The 17,351-nt window shown below is 41.5% G+C and overlaps 1 protein-coding gene and 1 long non-coding RNA gene across 2 annotated transcripts; both read right to left on the bottom strand.

Annotated features, from left to right (window-relative positions):
• Positions 1-326: 326 nt before the first annotated feature.
• Positions 327-1,964, bottom strand: LOC127314589 (acyl-[acyl-carrier-protein] desaturase 7, chloroplastic). The gene is made up of 2 exons (XM_051345090.2): positions 1,805-1,964; positions 327-1,675 (listed from the first exon to the last, which is right to left on the bottom strand). Exons 1-2 carry the CDS (start codon positions 1,891-1,893, stop codon positions 556-558), a joined length of 1,209 nt encoding a protein of 402 aa, XP_051201050.1. The 5' UTR covers positions 1,894-1,964; the 3' UTR covers positions 327-555.
• Positions 1,965-4,591: 2,627 nt separating this feature from the next.
• On the bottom strand, positions 4,592-13,871 carry LOC127314590 (uncharacterized). The gene is made up of 3 exons (XR_007859785.1): positions 13,635-13,871; positions 6,813-6,953; positions 4,592-6,122 (listed from the first exon to the last, which is right to left on the bottom strand). It is a non-coding gene; the product is annotated as an uncharacterized lncRNA (long non-coding RNA).
• Positions 13,872-17,351: the final 3,480 nt, after the last annotated feature.

Genomic DNA, 17,351 nt, shown 5'->3' with positions numbered 1-17,351 from the left:
GCTCTAACAAGATATAACTTAATTTTCTTTATAATTAAACATTCTTGCTTTGTTAAAGGAAATTCCCAGAGATTGCACAAAGAGAAATGCTGCAATATATATGGCACTACTTGTGCGATTTATATACGATGCACACCATCGAGCCATACATATGTGTGACAAAAATAAAACAGGCCATTATGTTGCACATTGGCCAAACATCAAAGACATAAGGATGGTATGCAAAGATGTTCCGTTGCGCAAAATACCCCGAACCTGTACCATTAGAAGAACAATAAGAAATAACCACGCAGGAAAAAGTGACTAAGAGAACAAAAACAAACACATTAAAAACATACTATATGCATATGTACATAGTAAAATAACAGTCACTACACAGAGAACTTGTCACACCAATCAAGAAAAAATAGCACTGACAGGAAAAGAAGAAGTCAACCATCTTTGTCCTACAGAAACAGAAAAGATGTCGCCTTCCTTCAAACTTATTCTGTAGCTTATTGGGCCAAAGCTGTCTCACTCGCTGGACCAGCAGCATGTCGAGAGAGCCCGTTGGAATCAAGGCATGACGACACTGACAGGCCTATCGAAGATCCAGCTAAACGGGACCGGCGTGGGCTCCTTGCGCGCCCTGCCCGCCCTGTCGTGCGCCTTCTCTTCCATCCTCCGGATCTTCTCCGGCAGCGCGCACACGTAGTCCCGCGCGCGCCTCCCCTCGCCGGACAGCCCCTCCGCCAGCTCCTCCACCCGCCACTGCCCGATCAGGTGCTCCAGGATGCCGCGGTAGTCGGACGTCGTGTACACCCCGGCCTGCTGCGCGGCGGCCGCGTAGTGCGCGAAGAGGTCGGCGTCGCGCCCGTCGTCCATGAGCGCGGCCGGCATGGTGATCCTGCGCCGCATCATGTACGCCATGGCGCGCACGGCCGCGTCCGGGTCGACCTCGAAGATCTTTGCCACCACGCGGGTGTACGCGGCCTCGTGCCGCTTCTCGTCGGCCGCGATGGCGCCGCAGATGCGCGCCAGCGCCACGTCCCCGTGCGCGCCCACCTGGCGCGCCGTGTTGCCGTGGGAGATGGAGGTGGCGCGCTCCTGGAAGGCCACGTAGACGAAGCCGTGGTAGGCCGACGCCGGCGCGTGCATGGCCATCCCGGACGCGATGAGGCGGTGCACCGTGCGCTCCACCTGCCGCATGTCCAGCCGGCCGGACAGGGACATGTAGCGGCTGAGCACGTCGCCGTGCCGGTTCTCCTCGGCGGACCAGCCGCGGATCCACCGCGCCCACGCGGTGCCGTCGGCGCCCGTGGTGTCGCGGGTGGCCTCGAAGCGGTTCGACATGCTCTGGTACGTGGGGAGCGCCTCCTCCGTCACCATGTTCCCCACCAGGCACACCAGCTGCGCGTCCGGCACGCCCTCCGCCCTGGCGCGGAGATCCAAGCACGCAGCGTGGAACCCGTCCGCGCCCAGCGCCGCCGCGTCCGGGAGCATGTCCGACGGCTGCCACACCTCGTCCGCCGGCTTCAGCAGCGGCAGCATGTGCGCCTCAGCCCACGGCTCCAGGTGCGCCAGCACCTCCAGCCTCTCCGGCGCCAGATACCTCCGCCATTCCTCCTCCTCCTCCCGCCGGGCGGCCACCATGGCCGTCGATCCTCCCCTGCTACTCACCGCGCTCCGACACCTCCTGCGCGCCCCCATGCAGGACACGCTTACATCAGTTAGTGACTACTTTCATGCACGGACACCATTACATTACATTACATTATGAAAACAAAAACAGAACATCAATTAGCAGTTGCTACTACTTGATTACCAGGTGTTCATCGTCGCTGATGGCTTGCAGCAGTAGCTGCTGCTGCTGGCTGGTTTGCATGACGACGTGTAGCCGAACCTAGCTAACATGGTTGCTGCTTCTGTTGCCGCCGCCGCTGAGTCTTCGTTCCTATCAGATGAGAGGAAGCAGCGTCACATATATATAGACGACGTACCTAGATATATAGCCTGGCTGGCAATTATTTATTCCACCACATGTCAATGTCATTTTAGACATGTCCACATTATTCAAAGCACAACCCTGACTTTCCTACGAATGTGTTGGTGAAATTTGTGGAGTATGCATCAACACACTTTCATGAGAAATCTGGTGTTACTTTTTTCATGGAAAAGGAGTGGACTGTATAATGACTGCAATTGTTTTAGTACAGCATCTATTTACCTATAGTGATAGTACTAATCGACTAGAAGATGGGCAGATGGCTGGTGGCGTGGTAACCATGGCCTGGTAATTTTCTTAATCAAGCAGAAGGATCGATGGAGGAGACTAGTGGAGGTTACTCAAGGTTAGATGCACATTAACTAAATATAGATCGAGAGTTGCGTAGGTTACATACGCATCAACAAATGATACACACCAGATATACATATATAGATAGGTCGACAGACTCCTTTTGAAGCATTTATATATATCCGGGTTACCTACTTGTTTAATTGTTTTGGAGATATGCCCACATGGATTTTATGAGGGATGCCGGCCAATAAAACATGGTAGCCATGGTCTTCTCAAGCACGCATGCTAAGAGACATTTTCATCTCTTCTAATGGTACACTAAAACAACCTTAGCACAAGTGTGATATCAGATAAGTTACATGACAAACAAAATAGAAATGAAACGGAGAGATCGAAGTTTACACCGCACCATATATTAATTTCGGTGTTAATTTATAAATACCGAGCTTTATTCTGCTCCGTTGGGTTTCATGAGTTTCATATTGATTGACGTGTTTTTGCTAGGCCCTCTCACATGCTGCCGCGCCGGGCTGCACCGGAGAGCCGCCACCCACCTAGTCTAGCCGCCCTCTCTATGGCTCCTCTCGCCGCCCGCCGGTTTCATCGTCGGGCAAAGCCCTGGTGGTGCGGTGGCGGCGGAGTTTCCTCAATCATAAGTTGTTAAGATTTGCTCTTTGTCCATCATAGCCGTTTGATTCGGACATAGAGATCCTCTCCACGATGAGCATCAAACATTGCACTCTAAGCAGTTGTAGATCACAATGCATTTAACCGTGGCATGATCAACCTTTTTATTACTTCCTCCATTTCTTAATATAAGCCGTATAGTTTCTGGTACGAACATTAAATAACACACATTGAGGAAAAATTACACCAGTTTTCGGCGAGATTACCACTGAATAATTGATGTGAGAAAATAGAGGACTTTGCATAAGATAAGAAAACATAAACTAATCTCTGAAAAAATTTATCGAGACAAGTGGTGCAACACAATACACCTTATATTCTGGATTTTTCTTAAAAAAACAATATGGCTTATATCTAGGAATGGAGGGAGTTTGATTTTTGTTTCTGTTTTTTTTGCTAATTAGCCTCAGATGTTTTAAATTTTATGTCATGAATTTATATTCTATGCAATATTTAGTAACCGGATCTCCAATTTTGTCGCCACAGACAGTCTACCATCTACTCCCTCCTATCCAATCCATGATAAGTGTCAATGTGATCAGGACACATATTATGGATCATAGAAGGTGCGAAGCTTCCCTTTGGATAAGGTATGGCAGCTGCTCTACCTTTGATTTTTGGCAAAAACAAAATCGCACATGTATATGCATGTCTAGACATACAACCACTTTTGTACAACTTCTTTGTGTTTCTAAAGAAATAATAAAATGCCCGTGCATTGCCACGGGAAAACAAAACATGGAGAAAGATGATCTTATTTTATTGGACGTCGCAAGCAATGTGACTTGTAATTTTCAAATACCCTCTGATATCCATCTTATAATCCTGGACCAGCATGTGTTATTTTTATCTTGCGCACAACCTGGAAATTTCCCATCATTTAAGTCATCTCTGCCTAAGACAATTAGTGCGACTTTCATCGCGTAAGTGTGTCCATAACAAAACTTTGCTGGTCCTAAATCAATATCTAAAACAATTCCGAAAAGTGCAACAAAACAAGAAGCATCTAGAAAGAAACACATATAATATGTTTTTACACTGACAACATTTAGTAAGAAATATTATGTATATAAGTAGCGTATAAAATTCTACATTGACAATTTCGTACCATTTAACCATTGTTCCCCGTTTCTTTCCTCCTGTATAGGTACTGCTCGCTTTGTAAGTACTGCCGCAGATGCTTCATAAGATGGCTAAGATAAATCACTTTGAGTTTCTTGCACCATAAATACGTGTAGGATAGACAGATGCTTCTTAAGATGGCTAAGATCAATCACTTTGACTTGCTTGCACCATAAATAGGTAAACACATCCATCTCACAAGAAGTCATGGGCATCGCATTAGCAAAGTTAATCAAAAAATATTTCATGGAAATATGTAAACGGGTGCTCTGTATTACAGGAGATGCTGAACTGGACAAGCTCCTCCTGCTGGGCTCTGCTCACAAATTTTCAAGGAGAGGCCTACAAAGAATTCCATTGGTTGCATTGAACAAGTCGACTGAAGCGAAGATCTGTATTAGAGGAAATTGTCATCTCTCCTATGTATAGGATGAAATGTTTGTTGATGCTAAAACCAAGTCCATGCTAACAAGAGCATGTCTCCCATTCTGCAACCAAAACGAAAAAAGTTCAATCCCATCTGCTAAATGTATCGCTTCAAGAAAACAGCCTAAGTTTCACACAATCCAACATAGTGCAAAGTAACATTTGGATCATAGGTATAGAAATATCTAGTAAATTGTCTACATTTGCTGAATGTCTCACCTCAAGGAAAGAGCCTAATATTCAAAGCAACATTTGATATATATAAATGGAAATACATTTGACAGATAGAAATGGAAATATATAGTATATTTTCTCCATTTGCAATATAAGCTTCCAAACTGGAGCTAAAAAATATTGGAATCTCGTAAATCTCCACTATAGCTTAAGTTGGTTGACCTATACATCATTATCATGTTATCCATTATAGAAAAATCAGCAGTGTACCATCTGCTCAATCGAGTCATTCCAAAAATATTCTTTGCTGAACTTTTTGTTATGGAGGTAACTGCAGAAATGGGATAATCAATTGCCCACTGGAACCACCAACATTCAGCTGCTTTGTAAAAAAACTTGCGTAAGCAAAGAAGGCTTGTTTAAATAAAATTGACATCTACTAATGATTTAGAATATCTCTAATAATATAGATAAATCTCAATCAGACCCATCAGTTCATCACTCCATCAGGTGAACATAATTATTCATTCTATAGATAAATCTCGATCTCTCGATTAGTCTTCCTGTATTTTTTCCAGAAGTGATAGCTAACCTTTCTCATGGTATTCCTTGAATGTCTTTTCCTTTTCTTGTATCTCCTGCCAAGTGTCTGGGATCCTATTATTCTAAATAGAGAAGGGGCACCAACCATTTAGAGGATTGAGGCTTTTGTTTCACATGTTTAAAAGGGGTAGATTGGAAACAATATAAACATAGTCACATTAATGGGAACTCTTATCACTAAAGTTCAAGATTGGTCTATAAACTTAACAAACGAGCAAGAGAAATAATTTCCTAATTATCCTGTGTCTGTAACTAAAACAAACTCAACGTGGTTTAGAAATGGAAGACAAAATCAAAGCATTTTATATAGCATGGCAAGTACATTATGAGAAGCAAGACCTAATCTTGCAACAGATAGCTGTCCAGAAAACAAAAGGAGCACGACAATTAACGGTCCAAGAGAGATGCCATTGTACGACTTGTGAGGGGGCAAAACTTCATAGGATCTAGACAATCCTCCAAACAAGAAAAACTGTATCAGGCTTCCAAGCACGAGATTGTTGTCGTTTTGTTCATATATCTCTAAATAAAAGAATGGAAAATTAATTACACCAAGCAAGTCATTCATATGGTCACAAAACTGATTGATACCTGCTCCATGATAGTATCTCATATACGACAGGCAGCATGCATGTTAAGTAACAGACACCAAATTATATCAGTAGCATTCAAGCGTATACACTTCTAATTCTGGTAATCAATGGAAAATAATGGCGTGAAAATACAAAGTAATTGGTTGGACATACCAAATGGTCGTACTCTTCACCCTCCGAATCAGATCCTCTTATTCCTCGTTCATGGTGGCCGCACTCCATGTCATTGGCGGTATCATCTATATCATAGAATAGGCACCAATTGCAGTTAGAGCAAATAAACAGGCACATCTAGACATCATGCACCAGTTCACATGTAATAGCAGTTACTCACTGACCACCAATCCGGCATGCAGACCAACGTGTACAAAGAATATTGTTGCTATACTATTCCTACATTTGATGAAAAGTAGGAAAAGGATCTAATTCCGTTGCTATCGTCTTCAAACGGAGAAGTTTATGAAAGCTCTGGAAACTGATGAAAAGTTTTCCTGCTTCAATATTGTTGCTATAGTATTCCTACATTTGGTCCAAGAATACCAACGTGTACCAACTGTCCCAGACCAAGCAAATGATTTAAAAATTAAATCATGTAAACTTAGGCAAAAAATACAAGAAATTTCGAAAATACCTTTAGCATGATAAATTTCTATTGCAATTAATCTAGTATAAAGAAGCTAAAGCCCCAAGTGTGAGAACTTTGAACTCGATGATAATGTAGCACCAAAGCTTCTATGGCAAGTAAGTAAAAAACATTCAAAACATGCTAACTTGATAATTGAATACCTTGATTTATCGAGTAGTGACGCAAGCAAGAATGAGGTTGAATGGATATCAACGCAAAAGTATACACATGCAGCACTAAAATCTTAAGAAGCAATATGTTAACAAAAACAAAAGTTGGCACGAGAAAACAACTTGGAGTTTACTCATTCTGTTCTGCGAGTTCCAAAGATGTATAATTTGATAAACCAAATCTCTCTTGAATGGTCCTCACAAAGAACTCTGGCGAAGATAATGCAGCACAACACTGAAGCAGAAACAGATCTGACTCCAAGCCCTGTTCAAGCCTGGAAAGAGGTAACAATATAACTTCAGGATTGATATTGAATAGCAATGCATATGGGGTCAGTAAAAAATTAACATTGCACCGAGCGGTACCACTCAACACTCAGTATAGCCGCATCTCCATTCTTACGCCACATTCCTGTGGTGACCCGGCATACCACTGCATGGTGTAGTATGCAAGTCTGATATAACACCAATGAAACACCGTTCCACGAGTATTATATCGCTCAGAGTGGTACAACAGAAACATATGCGGGTCCAAGGCATGTCTATAGAATTACACACAGACTCTGTTACATAAGATCATCACAGTCTCCTACTTTACAATGAGGTAAAACTGCAGATAACTCCAGAAGAACGACTCGTAGTCTAATCCTATCACGAACTCTATTTGTAGAGTATTTGACTAGCTATAGAGGCTATGAATAGATTCTAGCTAAATAGGAGCTAGGTTTAGGAAGCTAGTTCCCTTCTATGGCTAAACTAGGTTTTCTCCTTATTGGTTGTGTATCTGACTCCTCTGACAGGGTCCTGTCTCTTGAAGTAGATGTTGACTCCTCGGTCTTCGAGTTGCACTGTAGATCCTCCTTTGATGCCTCCATATCTAAGCAGGGGATTTAAGAGTGGGATGAGTACGAGCGTACTCAACAAGTTCATTATAGGAAAGAGGTGTTTGATGCACTAGCTACGGCATTAGACCAGAAAGTCTAATACCAATGCAAGTTTTCATAACCATTTCTTCAAAAGGTTGCTTTTATTCAGAAGAACTATGTCCGTCAGCCTTCACCGGTTTACTAGAACTTCATGGAGCTCCTTTCCGGCCGCGTTCGCAGTTCCATATCCCGGAACAGGGAGTGACAGGTCACGGTTCTTTACACTCTGCAGAGGTGTGTTGCTTTACCCATAAGAGATCTTAACCTTGGTGCCAACCGAGCCGCGAGCTCGTCCACACTTCCTATGGTGTGAGGCCCGGTATAAGGTCTAGCCAATCATGTTCCTCCGCTACCTCGAACACCCACCCTTTGTTGCATGCCCCGACCCTGGGTCCTCGCCGGTCCCATTATTCCCATATATTTCAGGGTGGACCCCGACCACGACGACAGTCTGGGATCGAACCAAACTCCTTCGCCGGTAGCTGCAACCCATCATAGACCGCAATACCATGGGGACTTAGGACTCCCCAGCCTCACCATCTTGCTCCTTCGGGCGACAAGTGTACTACGGACAATGCCGTGGGGACTTAGGACTCCCCAGCCTCACCAGCTTGCCCCCTTGGATTACAAGTGTACTACGGTAAAGCGCATCCGTTGATGAACGAGAGGTGGAAACACTTTTGACTACTCCGTCCCACTCCGGATCTTATGGTTAACACGGGTATTACGGCACAAGAATCACTGGCGACATTTGTTGTTTAATCCTAGATGGATATAAACCCTTGCAATGGAACCTCCACCATATCAACACAATCCATGGTTCCATTGCCAGCCACATAGTCATATTCATAGTTATGAAGATAGTGGTTTTGGTTTTTATGCCATAGTGATAACCATAGTACTTTGCAAGTAATTTGATAGAAATACACAAATGACATGAGCAAGTGATGAACTTGCCTTTCTTGACTGTAGGATTATGCAGACAAGGTCTTCGATACGCAATAACTCCAGATTCTGAAATAGCATCATCGTCCGGTAAGGACGATGTTTAAAAGATTGGCAAGGATGCAATAATGCATAAGTATGAGATGCCATCGCTCTAAGCGTGATCTAACCCCGATGATTTAGGATTAGTGAGTGGTAAAGATGGGTTTAGGGTGTGTTGTACTTTTAGAGTGATTCACATACAAGGTTCTTATTCAGGTGTGATTACTTGGTATTATAAACAGGTAGATAATAAAGCATAATAATCAATTGAGCACACAAAGAATGACAATTGGCATAATGTTATCAAGTAAAGAACAGTGGTCAGTTTTAGTACTATATGGCATGGTTAATGATTGATTATCATATACTTTAAAAGAATAACTTTTAAAGAACATGTACTTTGATAAAGAACAAGTATGATAATCAGGGTTGTGGAGTTCCATGGGTTATTATGGTTCTAATTGGTTTCTGAAGTGAGTAGTAGATGGATCACAACCTGGTTGGATTCATCAGCTACTAGGCTTGTATTGTTGAATTAAGCCTAAACATCTTAATTATCAATAGTTGCTATCAAGGTGGTATACCTTGTTGGTGATAGCTGGCTATTGGCTATAGGTCCTATTAGGCAGGATTGATGATGATTCCTCATTTTCTTCAAAAGAATAACTTTCGAAGAACATACTTCTTAAGTAATAAGAAGTATTGCAATTAGGGTTGAGGTTGTCTAGGTTTTGCTATTGGATTTACTAAGTAAGAAATAGTTGACTCCTAAGTGGAATGATCAATAATTATCTTACACTAATAGGGTTTAGTGGAGTATGGTTAGGTAATGCAAGATAATAAGCATGGTTGCTATTTGGGGTTCATCGCAATGGTGTGATGCTAAGCATGGATGAATAAGGATGATGGTCTTGACAGTAGTAGCGAGGGTTTAAATTTGGTTGATCCTACTTGATCAACTAGGTTTAGAGATATGCATACAGGGAATACTAAATGGCTAGTGATAGGGTTCTACATTTTATGTGGACATAGGTATGTCTTTTAGTTGCTAATGATGGCTCTATGATTTGAAATGAAGTACCATGATCACATGTTCTAACCTAGGGTTTAGGTTAGAAGCAATTTAGGTTTCATAATGATTATTGGAACTAGAGTTTGGTGCATAGTTGAATTAGGGTTTTAGGGTTCCACATGAAATGATAGGGTTGTAATATCATTCCATATGGAATTAGGGTTTGCTAATTACCCTATAATTATTGGATTAATAACTTCATTGATAAAGTTGAAGTTATTTATAATTTTGAAATAAAAATAATATTAGATTTGATATTTTATTATTTTTAAATAATTAATAATTAAGGTATTTATTAATCGGGGTTTTAAATCCTCCTAATAAGGATTTAATAAGTTAATAGAAAAGGAAAATTAATTTTAATGTTTTTCTTATTTACTTACTGGTTTTTTTATTTATTTTAGGAGATTTTCCTAATTATTGAATTTTAATGCAATTAGGAATAAAAGAAAAGACTTAATTATTAAGTATAAAACAATTAAATTTTTATTAAAAATAAAAATTTCGTATTATATTTTTATTGGATAGAGTTTACTTTTCTAAGAATTTTGATATCCTATTTATAATTTTCTGAGTTATAATGGAATTTCTACATTTATTTAAAGTTGCAGCAATTAATTAGTATTTGAATTAAAGCAGAAATAACTATATGCACCCGGTCAGTTCTACCCTTAGCCACTGACTAGTGGGCCAGTGGTCCATGTCAGCAGCCATGTTGGCGTAGACCAAGTCCAACTCTGTCCGGGACAGGAACACGTCGCCGACGAGCAGGACGGTGGCGGTTCCGGCGCTACAGGGCTCCCGCTACCCTACAGAGATGTGCGCTGGAATCGCTTTGATGTGGTGAGACGGACGAGCGGCGCCAGTGACCAAATGGTCACCGGAATCGGCGACGGCGAATGGTGCTGCGGCGACGCTAGCCGGCAAATTTCAATCACGGCCTAGGGACGTCGATTCTATGAAATAGAGGATGCTAGGGATGCGTGGACTCACCACAGAGCTGATGGGATGCTCGAGGAAGACGGGGATGGTCGGAGTTGAGCACGGCGTCGCGGATTCCGGCGAACCCGAGCGAAAAGGAACGGTCGAATTTGCCCGATTGAGCACGCCATTTATCGATTCCTTCTACCAGAATGATCCTCACACTCATGCGCTTCTCATGGACTACCTCTGAGTCCCTGAGGTGGCTTCCTCCGTCGTGTTCATGCTCGGCACCGGCGGCCAGTAATTGAAGCTGTTGAGAGATGGAGAGGATTTGAGAGATTGAGGAATGGTGGAGAGGAAAAAGGGTAGTACAGAGGTCCTTCTGGTGGTTTTATAGGGCTCGCGATGGTCGAGAACGACGATGAGCGACGGCGACGGACGGCCAGAACACGGCGTATGTTGAGCTAGGGTTTCGGTATGAATCTTGATGCATCCTCCTGGCGCTGGACAAGGATCATGGACGAGGTACGTGGCGAGTAACGTGGCGTTCATCTCGTCGACGGCCAGCAGTGATGCGGTGGCCCATCGTGCTGGCGGTCTCCGGCGAGAGGAGGAAGACGATTCTCCTCTACGATCTTATCCTCGTGAAAAGGTAAGGTGGACCGGGCTTTGGCTCATCTGGTGATGTTGGGCTTCCTCCTGGGCCAGTGTTGGGTTGCTCCACGGGCTTCACGGCCAGATAGGTCTGGTAAGCCCTCTCCTCTTCTTTTTCTATTTATTTAATTTATGTTTTCTATTGCATTGTTTGAATTCATATTTTGAATTAAATTTCTGTTTGCAGGTATTTGTAATTAATTTGGTATAGCAATTTTCTCCAAAATACTAATTACAACTTGAGACATGCTATGTTGATTTCTAATGTAGTGATAAGTTCATCATACATAATATTTTTGAGTAGGTATGCCAACATATATAATTTCCATTCTCTTTCTTTTGAGATTTAACATGTTTTTATAATACTTTTGAATAATAATAGATGATATGTTTACCTTATTTTATCTTGCAAGCATTGATTAATGTATGGTGATCTCATTGCTTAGTTTCTCATTTAAGAATATAATCTTATGACATTATTTCATGTGCTCATGATTGATAAGGATTTGGAGAATTGTTTAAGGTTATGTTGATTCATTTCAGGGTTGACTAAATAATCCTCTTACTCATATTCAAGCTTGGGCATGGTTCTAGGATTATACATGTGATCCCCATGTGATACATAAGTTAAAGTTGGGATAGGGCATTGATTCTAAATGTAGGTGAACCTCTTGTTGAATTATCTAGGGTTGCTCTTCCTCACCACTAATAGGATGATTCAATCCAATATCATTTGGATTGTTATAGGGGCTGAACCATACAAGGTTTGTTGCTATTCAGTTATTTCTCTACTCAATATATTGGAAATGGTTTTAGGTTTGCTAGTGGTTCCCTTATTATTTTATGGAAGGTTGGATATCTTCTTATAATATTAGTTTTTAACTTATCCTCACATACCTCAAGAGCATGATCATGGATTAGGCATGATCCACTTGTTCTTAATATCCTTACCTCAAGTTCTTAGGGTTTATGATCATTACTCAATTTATAATGATCAAGGTTTGGCTTCCCAAGTTATCTCTCAAGAATTTGGGTTCTCACTTCTAAGATCAAGTGTTGTCTTGATCAACTAAGGTATAGCACTTCTATTTTATTTTCTAGGATGAGCTATTATGGTGGCCTCTATAGTTTATATCCCAGGAGATTGCCTGAGATAATTCTTAGGGTTCTTTCCAGGGAATGATGATATAATCATCTGGTTATATGGATAGTTCTCTTTCCCAAGTCCAAGTGTTGCCTCATTAACTTGAGTGTAACACCATAACTTGAGTTCTCTCATATAGGAATAGTTATTCTAGGGTTTATGGTGTACTCCTAATATTTATTTAGGTAGCTAAGCTAAAGATTCAATTGTCTAACTTAGTTGGATTAGTCCAATCCTTAATTCCCTAATTCATGGATATAGTCTTATTCCACTTGGTATTTGGTTATCCATCACTCCAAGATGATATGGTTTACCTCCTAATACTATAGTTCAAAGGTTGTCCTTAATCCTGAAATAGGTAAAGCTTGGATTAGTATGAATGGTCTCACTCATTTGGGAAGGTCTTTAATACTAATCTAAGGTTAGGCTCCATGGAGAATGAGGTGATCATCAATATCCATGTTTAATATAATTGGGTTCTCTCTCTAAGAATGATCTGGAATAATATCCTAGGGTTTCTCTTAAAGATGATGTTGTGATCATATGGATATTTATATCCAAGGTTTGCCTCTAGGTTTGTCATTGCTTCCTTAAGAATTAACATAGAACTCTCACCACTCTAGGTTTGTATAATAATATGTAATAGAGAAGAATATATATGTCTTAGTTGGAACTCCTTGTCTTGCTTCCAAGATTAAAGTAGAATGAATACCATGAGGTTCATGGTAGGATCAAGGGTTAGTTTAGGACATGGAAAAGATAAGTCAAGAATGGTTTCTACATTTTATTGTTACTTGGTTTGTAATTGAACAAAATGTTCTTGTGTTATGGCAATGATTACCATATTATGATCTGTTATAAGATCAAGTAGTTGATCATTGAGTAAAGTGTTGTTGTGTTGATTATTAGTTCCATTTGATCTAACCCCTTAGATCATATCATCTCTACCCAAAACAAGGTTTTAACAAGGTCACATTGAAGTTTATAGCGCCTGACTTGATGAGCTACTTCAATTCCACCAAGGTCAAGTGAAACTTCAGTTACTGTGACTGTTTTACTTTAAAGCGCGAAAATTCCCCAGATTTTCTATGCATGAATGCAATGCACACATCTGTTTCCTCTATATTTGTAACCCCATTACCTGGGATATTACAATTCCAGCACGCACTTGTGCACAAAATACTCTCACTCATAAAGGATGCTCCATCACAACTGAAGCAAACCCATAAGGCTCACAACCTCTAAGTACCTGAGAGAAGAACTCATTGGACTGCACAGCTGAACATTCCTCTTGTTTGGCATCCTCGCCAAAACATTTCTTCATTGCTTTTCGACATAGCGAAGAAAGCAAACGGTGTAATCGGATCTGAAAAGATGTTTCTTGCGAACTGACATCACGATGCCTACTTCATCAATTCTTGAATCTGGGTGAGCATATAAAAGGCTGTCATCGGTTAGAGCGACAAAAATGGCATTTTCAGAGTGCAGTGGTGGCCTTTGAATATAGGGGCTTTAGCGCTTCGACGACCATAGACACTGCACTCCAACACTGCTGCGGCGGCCATGTGCGCCTTCGGAGCTCAGATCTATTCCTTCCCTCTTAAACTTGTCCTCAGCAAAATTGGTTATTCTTTTGTCAAACCTGCATGAAATATGTATACAATTAACACCATATCTAAGGTATAGTTAGTGTCTACTCTACCAAGAAGTTTCTAATCTGTGAAATATCAAAGAGCTGATAAATTAAAAATTGATAAGGCTATTATACGTCGTAAGGATATGCTCTCTCCAGCTCCAATTACTGAAATATCCACATACTTCTTTACATCAGGATACAACTCTGCAACAAATTCTGAACATTCGTGCTCTCCGCCCTTCCTTAATAAGTTATGCATCGGTCTCATAATTATTGATAGCAGCTATGTCATCCGACCCTTTAGAATCTACACAGTCAAGAGACGTTCTCATTTGAGAAATCAATTACATGTCTAGCACCATTTCGTTGTAGGGAAAAGTTGTGTAAATATAAGTTCTTCTCCATCAGGATCCACTAACAACAAAATCACACAGATTTGAGTTCTTCATCAGCAGGATCTACTTGCAGCAAGCACACATATCTTTCAAACACAATAAAATAGCCAGATGTGAAGAGAAAATGAATAGATAGATGTGTGGTTGCTGCTAATCCCGAAGGGTCTACTTACTCGCATCTGAAGGATCACCAAAACGGATAAATTAGGAGCATATATACGAAAAAAAGAGGAAATGAGCGGCAGGGGAGAAGATGCTACCGAATTGGATCCAATCCGACTCTTCGAGCATATCACCCGGTGCCGGCGGCTAGCCATCTAAAATTCTAGCCTATAGGTTTTCTGCGAGAGCGAGACTGAGGAGTGCAGATAGTTTGTCGATGTGACTTTGCTATCAAGACAATTTATTTTTTTCCGTCATTTTTTTATGTTTTAAAGTTCGTCCGACATCAAATTTTTTTCCGTCCTTAGCTACTGGATCAGAGGGAGTTGTTTATTGGCTCTAAACTCAAAAACTCATCAGTCGCACTCTCAGTGTAGGCTATCAATCAATCTACCAGAAAATTCATCCTGCCCGATCCTGGTCATAATCATTTTGGATCTTGGAGTAATGAAGGGTCAATAAAAGAACACTAGGCTGGTTTTGGACCTTGGAGTAATGAACGCCTAGGCTGGTTTGCTGTCCGAGCCAATATACCTACCTTTCCGAAACCACGCATGAGCGGCATGACTAAACCAAAATTGTGTCTGAACTTTTTTTGCTAATATTATGGACAATGACAAGAAAAATGAAGTTGGCAAATGGTCGTAATCAGCATGCCAAGGTGTTGACGCAAGCTCAAGAATATAATGCTATGGGCCCAAATTGGCAAATGTACATATCTTTGACATGCGAGGAGCGATCATGGATCAGTCTTAAAACATGTGTGCAGTGGTTGAATGGGCAAACTTGTTGAGTGATAAATAAAAACGTTGACGTCTTGCTTGCTGTTACGTGCACAAGCATACCACTTGCCCAAATTGCTATAATATGTTAAAAGGAATCATGTTAGCTAGGGTGTTGGAGCTTAATCCCACACATAAGCTCTTGAAGTAAGTGGAGCTAGGCGTGGCCACGTCTGCTAAGACAGATCGTATGGTTTGAGTTTAATACACCTCCTCTACGTTCACTCGGTGGTATCTGTTCCACGATTCCATTGACAATTTGACAGGAAGCCAAGTAGGTACGAGATGGCTAGGTCGAGAGCAACCACACAAGACATATAATTCTGTGAACTATTGCAATATGTATACGTGGTGTCGCTTGACGCCCTGGGTGACCAGCCGCTCAACTTGGCATGGGCATATAGTGACGATGAAAGCTGAACATGTATGAATTTGGTTGCGTGGCCATGTTCATTTCATATAGCTAGACTTGGTATGGGTATATAGTGATGATGAAAGCGTTTGAACAACTATATATCTACGGATCTGTACACATTGGATGGGCTCGAGGACGATGCTTCTTGAACTGTCTACGGGTCTGTACACACTGGATAGGCTCGAAGACAATGCTTCTTAGCACATTGTGCGAGCACAGTTCCGTTTACGCGTCATGGGCATATAGTGACGATGAAAGCTCGGTGGTTTGCTTTGAACATGTATGATTTTAGTTGCATGGCGATGTTCATGTCATATAATTCTACTTCTTTATCGAAAAATATAGCTCTACTTGGCATGGGCATATAGTGACGATGAAAGCGCATGAGCAAATGTATACGGATCTGTACACACTAGATGGGCTCGAAGATGAGATAGCACATTGTGCGAGCAAAGTTTCATTTATGCAGTAATGACCACGTCAAAAACATGCGCGTGGCGGCTATGAGCCTAATGATCGGTGCTTTGCAGCAGTGATTCTCGACAGGTGGATAGCCTATGGTGTGACCTCATTTTGGTGTGCTCTTTGAGTGCCGGGTCTCAACTTCCGAAGTGAAGACCCTAGGCCTAACCATAATTGGTCGTACGAGGCAGCTATGGGTTTCTATATGTTTGTTTGTTGAAGATATTGTCTCAAGTTTGCTCGGACTTTCCTTGAGGCAATACCCATGATCTGATTTTGGCGGTCAAATCAGGCGATGATGCTTGGGCATTGTTTACCTTCCAGACACAGATGTTGGAAAACCTCTTTCGCAATCCAGGTGTTGGCAACAGTGGTGATTGTTTTCTGCTGCTGCGACTCATTGATCACTTTGGCAGGATCATGTTTTCTTTCTTTCTTTCTTTTATTGAGTGTTTGCATCATTGATGTATGTATTAGCTCTTGACATTAGTTTGTGCAGAGATGGGTGAAATCAAAAAAAATTCATATAGGCATATAGCTCGACTTGGCATGGGCATATAGAGATGAGGAAAATGCATAAGCAAATGTCTACGGATATGTACACACTAGATGGGTCCGAAGACGATGCTTCGTAGTGCATTGTGTGAGCACAGTTACGCTTACGTGGCGATGTGCACGTAAAAACCTGCACGTGAAAAATTTGAGCCTAATGACCGGTGGTTTGCAACGGTGATTCTTGGCATGTGGAGCAGCCCATAGCTCGAACTCATTTTGTTGTGCTCTTTGTGTACACAGTCTCGATTTGCAAGGTGAATATCTTAGGCCCAACCTTAGATGGTTGTACCGCACAATGATGTACTTTTACATGTTTATTTGTTGAAGATTACTAGCTGATTGCCCGCACGTTGCTACGAATCAACAATAGAATACATGAAAATTGATTGAAATGTGAATCTATGTTATGACATGAGTGTTTGGCAGTCTCATGCTCTCATGACAAACATCGATATCTTCTCTGCATTCCCCATACCTAATGTTGCCTTGGTATACATGCAAATAAGCTCAAGTAAACACGTCTTCCTTTTGAACCATAATATTGTGACTTGTGAAAATT

The sequence above is a fragment of the Lolium perenne genome, chromosome 7, assembly GCF_019359855.2.
Source record: "Lolium perenne isolate Kyuss_39 chromosome 7, Kyuss_2.0, whole genome shotgun sequence".
NCBI classification, from domain to species: Eukaryota; Viridiplantae; Streptophyta; class Magnoliopsida; order Poales; family Poaceae; genus Lolium; species Lolium perenne.
This window is presented reverse-complemented; position numbering and strand designations above follow the sequence as displayed.

Bases quoted from the DNA above. Each gene is read 5' to 3' on its own strand.
- LOC127314589 (XM_051345090.2), bottom strand. From the start codon at position 1,893: ATGTTAGCTAGGTTCGGCTACACGTCGTCATGCAAACCAGCCAGCAGC. The intron at 1,676-1,804 runs GTAATCAAGTAG...GGGGGCGCGCAG, and splicing joins TCAGCGACGATGAACACCTG to GAGGTGTCGGAGCGCGGTGA.